Here is a 6,803-nt window from a genome sequence, read left to right on the forward strand (position 1 = left end):
TATGGCTTAAACTCTTTTTAACAAAGTGATTAAACTACACAAACAAAACTAATGTAGAACATGTCTCCATATAATTCATTTGGAAAAGAGAAAGGGGAGTAAAACAAAGTCAAGAACACTAACTGGATCATTTATAAGAATGGTTGTGGTGCATGTTTTTTATTTATTTAGATATTGTTCCTTACTAAAGTTTGCTTGAGCATAATAAACTATATATAGAGTTATAGACTATTTCCAATGCACATAAATGTATCATATGTTTTACTTACCTACCAACAACAAGTGGTATTGAAATCTTGAGCAAACTACATATAACAAATCTAATTAGTTAAGCTTTTGGTCTGTGAATCATCACAGTTTAGGAGCAAAAGCTTGCGAGAAGAATGACACCAACGAACATAAGAGCCGTTGAGGTCAGGCCAGTCGGAGGAAGAGCAGGCTGTGTAATGGTGAAGCCAAAGCGATAGAACTTGCTCTTGCTCCTCTTCTTCCAGCTCTGATATCATCTTCTCCAACACTTTCTCTAGCTCAGCCCTTTCCGCGCTTTTCAAAACCGGTTTATCCGCTCCGTTGCTAGCACGACACAGCAACGGAAGCCACGAGATAAGCATCTTCTTCTTTATCTCTCCCCATTTCTCTCCTGCTGCTGCTGCTTCCTTGAGCAACAAGGCTTCACATGTACAAAGCCCACAAAAGAAAAGTCAATGATCCAAATCATCAGAACAAGTTAGTCTTGTGGGGCCTACTTCGACCGTTAAAGTACAACACAATCTTTCTAGAAAGTAAAATATATTATTACCAAAATAGAATATTCTGAATTGAAAAGAGTATCATCTCGTTTCTTATTTTTATTTTCTGAAATGGGTAAGATATTATTCTATTTACCAAATTTACTATTTTTTATAATCACGAAAACTAAAAATAATTTACGAATTGGGACTAGGTAATTTGTTTTCAGACAGCGAATCTAAAAAAAGACAGTAATAATAATTACCTGAAATTTGGACCATAGAACATTGAAGTCTTGGTTCAGACCAAAGCGCCAGCCAAGCCAAGTTAGAAGCCGAAGACCATTTCTCAACGGCTTCATCAACGAACCCATAAACCGACATCTTCTCCGCCAACCAAAGCAGCTCCGCCGCCAGCTTCTCCGCCGTTTCCGCAGACTGATCCACCGCCTCCTCCCCACCCAAACTCGTGAATCCATCTCCAACGGCTCTAACCGCAGCTCTCACCACCCGGTTCAATCCACTTCGAACCGGTCCGCTCCGGTTCTTATCAACCGCCGCCTCTAACCGGCCTAGCGTTCTCCGAAACGACGCGTTCAAAACCCTACGGTTCAAGTCGAACAAGGCCAACGAGTTCTGTCCGTGATTCTCCTCGATTAGTCTCTCCGCCAAGGATCTAACGACTTCATACTTTCTAGAATTCACCGGGATCTCGTTCATAGCCGACAGCAACTGCCATATCGCTCTACCGATGCCCGACTCCGACGCGCAGTCGCCGATCTCGAGCTTCTTATTCTTCTTCTCTGCCGTGAAGCTGTAACCTCTATCCGGACTAGAGTTTGCGAAGGAGACGACGGTTGGAATCGAGCGTAGGAAGAAGAGGAAGCACGCGACGAGGAACATGCGGAGTTTCTCGAGGAGTTTGGAGTTTGCGGAGATTTGGAGGAGAGATTCATCGGCGAAAACGACGACGGCGATGATTACGTTGCGGAGAAGCTGAGGAACTACGGCTGCTGACGACAGCTTTTCCATTCTTCTGTTTCTTTTTTTTTGTGGTTAGGAAACTCCTCAAATTCTCTGGTTATTATATGACCGAACAGCTGTCTTATATTTGAGTTTCCGTTTTTCAATTATTTAATTTAACTATTTCCATTTATATAGACGCGCTATTAGTTTTCTTTTTAGTTGTTTTTTGTTTGTTTTGTTTGTGTTCAAGTCGTAGTTTATTTACATGCATGAACTCCATGTAAATTTTGACCGAGGCGGTGAACTTTCCCTGTGGCTGGTGGCCAGCATTTCAATGGCTGTAATTGTTTGTCGATGGTTGCTAAACCGGTAACAAATAATGTCGGTACGATCCGGTTGGATTGTATTTTTATATGGGCCTTAGTTTGCTTCTTTTTTCTAACATAATAAAACTTTATAAATTACAAATAGAATTTCATGAATGTTATGGCCAACATAAACCAAACAGGGTCACATGAGAATGTTTTCCTACCCTTAGGGGGCCAAATGAGATTGTGAACCATAAAACTTTACTCAGAGCAATTCTTTGGGCCTTATTTAGCTTGTAGAAACATAGCCCATACTAGGCCTTTTTCATTTTTACCAACTAACGACGTGGACCAATGATATCACCGGAACTGATAGGATCTCAACACCTGCTCTATCGTCCACGAGTTTTGAATATTTAAACTCAGCCGGTTAAACTTTTTGATTTCGTCGCCACGTGTCAGTATCATGGTCACTTGTCTTTTGACTCTCCCGAAACAGAAACAATAAAATAATTAGGAAGCTTTCATCGTCTCTTCTGCATAACATCTGTAGAAAGTCCCTACAAAGATTATTCGATCTAGCTTCGATGAATCGATACCATCGCTAGGAATCTGTCGTTTTCTTCTCCAATGTTAATTATTTGATCGGTGAAGCTTTTATTGGTGGGGGTAATAGTGGAAGCATCTCTTTGTACAGGTGAGAGAGTATATTTAATTGAGAGTTGAGACTCTAGTGCTTCGATCATTCTTACATTTTGGTTGAATCTACTTCGATTGGATGTTAATTTGAGTTTGTGGTTCTTAAAATGGAAACCATAAAATGAAAGAATCAATCTGGTTGAGTAAGCTAATTGTTAGGGGCAACTGTCGAAGCATATTATACACTTTGTCTACTTAGTATATGAACTTTGGAAGTCTATATTCAAGGCTCCATTTTGTATCAATTTTTTTTTCTTTTTGCCGATTTGTTTGTGATTTTTTTCTTTTTTGATGTCTAGAAATTGTGCTATTATATCAAGAGTTTTTGCCAGCTCATGATTACTTCGTGTTATATACCAATTACTTTTGTTCAGGTTTCCAACTCTTTGTTATTCTAGTCGGCTTTGATGTTGATTCTCTAGCGTTTTCTTCTACTTGCTGACGCAGATTTTAATTTGGTAGCTGAAATATTTGTCCTATTTTTTTCAGCTAGAAGATAATATTTCGGAAGAATTATATGGGAAACGATGATGGTATAGTGCCAGACTCGGCGTATGAGGATTGAGCAAGTTTCCAGTTCTAGTTGGTAGTAGGAAAAAAACGAAGACATGAAAATATGGGTAGCGGAACAAACCACTTAAAGAGTAATACTTTTATCAAGAGGGAGGGAGATATGTCAGGAAGAAAGCCCTGTCCTGAGGAAAATGTTCAGGAGGATACAAAGATCTCAGATCATGGTATTAATGGTGTGAATGTCAATATGGTTGAGAATTTTTGCTCTGCGGATCCTATGTTGTGTGACAGTCCCACTGCAACAAATGATGGCGTATATTATTCCCTCAACAACACTGCGGATGCTGAAAGCAATCTCAGTTTTATGAATAATGGAGATAAAGAAAGCAATGATCTCTTCTACGGATGGGGTGACATAGGAAATTTTGAGGATATGGACAATATGCTTAGGTAACATTTAAATATCCTCTCAACACATTGGGGGCTTATCTCTTATTGTAACACTATACTGAGCCTTGTAGATTTTTGGATGCCATAGGAACTGTGATTCAACTTTCGGCTTGGATGGTACTAGTAATGAAGATGACTTATGCGGGTTCTCTTCTGCTCAGCCAAATGAGAATAGAGAGGCCGGGATGACAGATGATTTAAAACCAGATTCAGTGTTGGGAGATCAAAGAACCCATATGTTACAGGTTGAAGAGTTTCTGAACAATAGTGAGTCCAACTATGCTGTTGAAGATGAAAATGGGTTTACTCAAGGAAACTCTTCAGAAAATGTATATGATACAAGTTTGCTGGAGAACGATATATTGATGCTAGATGAAGAGGTTAGTCAATATTTCAACGTAGAAATTTTTTGGCTTTCTCGGCACACGCCACCACTAATTGAATGGTATCTAGCCTTCATTGTTTACGGCATTTTATTATTTTCCGTCGACGGTGATTTTTGTTTTTTTTAAGGGCTAATGAAGTTTCTATTAGGAAAATATTCACAATGCTGAACTCTTGATACTCTTCCCAGCAATTCATAATTGAGCAGAGCACCTTTTTTAACAGGTTAATTTTGAAAAGAAGCAGACTGATCTTCTTCATCATCCGGATTGGAAAAGTGATGGGTACTCGGAGAACAGTTTTGTTTTACAACACAGTGGAACTTCCAGTGAAAGAGTGAACACAAATCAGTATTGCCCTCCCTCCGCATTCCAACAACAAAGTGTTACATACCCACAGTTCAATAGTAAGCAGCCTTCGGATCAAGTACCAGCATGTGAAAGTAATCCCGATATCAAAGCTGAGAACAAACCAAATACTTCATCTGCTTCAAATGAGTCATACACATCAAATCAGGCACAATCGGTCAACAGTTTACAAGGTCCAACTGTTGATGGTCGGTGTAGGAAGGGCTTTGAAAAGAGAGTTAACTTACAGCCCGGGCAAGATTTGCTTCCTTTTGCTGGAACTCCCTGTAAGACAAACCCCATGATGGTGTTTTCTGATGCTGCCCCTATCTTAAAGACCGGGCTTGAGAATGACCACAGAAAAGCTGCAGCTAAATTGGAAACATCAAACATGCAGGAGACGTCTTGTGTTAGCTCTGTAGTGGATGACATTTCACTTGAAGCAACAAGTTTTGGCCAGCTTCAACAAGTCGTAGAACAGGTACAACTTGTTAATAGATAATAATAATTTCCTGTGAGCTCTGAAAGTGATCGGTAAAAGTTTGCTCTTCCTTTGTAACTGATATTAGTTTAAGTGTACATTTGAATACTTAGTTGATGTGAATTTGCTTACTCCAGTTGGATGTTAGGACAAAGTTTTGCATAAGAGACAGCTTATACCGACTGGCAAAAAGCGCGGAGCAGAGACATAACTGTATGAATCCAAACGGTGGAAACACACAGGTGAAAGGTGCAGGCTCGCATCAGACTGGTGAAACAGACAAGTAAGCACCAACCGCATACTTCTCCAATATATTCATCCTTGATCACCTGTTGCGTACTCAACTTTCAGTTCTTGGAGATCCTGTCTTTGATATCTGTTCTCATCCAGGCACGTGGGATTCATGGATATTGAAACTGATACAAACCCGATAGACCGATCCATAGCTCATTTGCTCTTTCACAGACCCTCAACAAAATGAATGCCTAGGTGGAAAAATCATCTCTTATCACTTTAAATGAATTCAGTCATGGGAGCTTGATCATTAAGTATATGGAATAGACTACTATATTTGCCTCGAGATTGTTAACCAAACAAAATAGCTTTCTTAGAAATAATAATAATAATAAAACTTACTGGATTTTGCAGAGAAGAAAGAGGAAGACGATAATGAGTATCATCTTCACAGTTCCAAATGAATGCGCTGAACTAATAGCTGCAATGGTCAAGTTCAAAAAAAGAAATGAATGCGCTGAACTGAATCTCAATCAATTAAGATCAATGTGTAGAAATCACCAGTTCAGATAATGGTGACTATTTACATTAGACTTGTTTTTAATTTGAATACACTGATTTGAGAAGAACTTGACAACTGCAGCTATTCGCAACTAAACCATGACTTGAACCCCTCTTAACCATCAACTGTTCTCATTTTTTCATTTTTGACTAATCGACTGTTCTATAATGAACGACTGTTCTATAATGAACGCTGACATCATTTTAACAATTATGTCTCTGGTGGGATCACCGGGACAATATTGACTGTCTCACTCCACCCGAAATCTAATGTTCCTCCAGTCTGTGAAACAAAATAAAACAACCCATCCTTTGTAAGTTTAACAAAAACAATAAAAAATTAAAGTTAATTAGAAGTAAGAAAAAAACTAATCCTAAATTCAGCTGAAATTTAACGGAAATAAAAATCAATGAAGCTATATCAAATTTGAAGGTGATATTAATTCAAAACAGTAAATTTTTTTACTAAAAATGAAAATATGAAAATAATGGTTTTAGATCATAATTTTGGACCGAAAATATATTCTAAATTCAGCTGCATTAATTCAGATAGTAATGGTAAAATTAAATATTATCTAATGGTAAAAGTTTTTACCTAATCATGAATCATGTTCTCTATTTATCAAACTTTCTAAGATACTGCAACATTCTACCTTCCATAGCTGTTTTTGAACTTAAATCTTAAGCTCCGCCGACTTTATAGTCTTGATAAGCTTATGAAGTTAAAAGGAAACACACAAATGCAATCTTTCAACACCTGCTTTAGTATGATAACTTTTATTTTAAGAAAACAATATAAGAAAAATCCGAAAGGGTTGAGAACCAACGTACAATATTTTTTTGCGAAGCACTTATAAACGAACTCATCTGATAATGGCGTGGGGTTTTTAACAATAAAAGTAAGTTTGGGCTGATATGTTGGACCTCGATAATTGAATTGATTGTCACCGAATAAAGGACCCTAACAGCCATGATTCTCAAAATTATTAACTTATACACCAAGCAGGGTGTCTTAAAAGAATGGAAGATGACACAGTTTATAAACATCATGTGAAGCTTCTACATTCTATTATTCTGTAAAAATATCGGAATTATAATGCAGCCACTAATACGTATTTCAGCATCTGGAATA

At 37.9% G+C, this 6,803-nt stretch overlaps 2 protein-coding genes across 2 annotated transcripts; one reads left to right on the forward strand and one right to left on the reverse strand.

Annotated features, from left to right (window-relative positions):
• Positions 1 to 216: 216 nt before the first annotated feature.
• Positions 217 to 1,816, reverse strand: LOC108808922 (uncharacterized). Its single transcript, XM_018581026.2, has 2 exons — positions 995 to 1,816; positions 217 to 670 (listed from the first exon to the last, which is right to left on the reverse strand). The coding sequence occupies exons 1-2, from the start codon at positions 1,758 to 1,760 to the stop codon at positions 321 to 323; spliced, it is 1,116 nt and encodes a 371-aa protein (XP_018436528.1). The 5' UTR covers positions 1,761 to 1,816; the 3' UTR covers positions 217 to 320.
• Positions 1,817 to 2,506: 690 nt separating this feature from the next.
• LOC108811453 (protein LNK1) lies at positions 2,507 to 5,332 on the forward strand (the record flags this gene model as incomplete). Its single annotated transcript, XM_018583500.2, is given in 6 exon segments — positions 2,507 to 2,699; positions 3,191 to 3,664; positions 3,753 to 4,044; positions 4,274 to 4,876; positions 5,014 to 5,159; positions 5,267 to 5,332. Coding segments are annotated over 5 exon segments (1,454 nt in total), but the record flags the coding sequence as incomplete, so codon positions are not given.
• Between the last annotated feature and the right edge of the window lie 1,471 nt (positions 5,333 to 6,803).

This window comes from Raphanus sativus, chromosome 6 (genome assembly GCF_000801105.2).
Source record: "Raphanus sativus cultivar WK10039 chromosome 6, ASM80110v3, whole genome shotgun sequence".
Classification (NCBI taxonomy): Eukaryota; Viridiplantae; Streptophyta; class Magnoliopsida; order Brassicales; family Brassicaceae; genus Raphanus; species Raphanus sativus.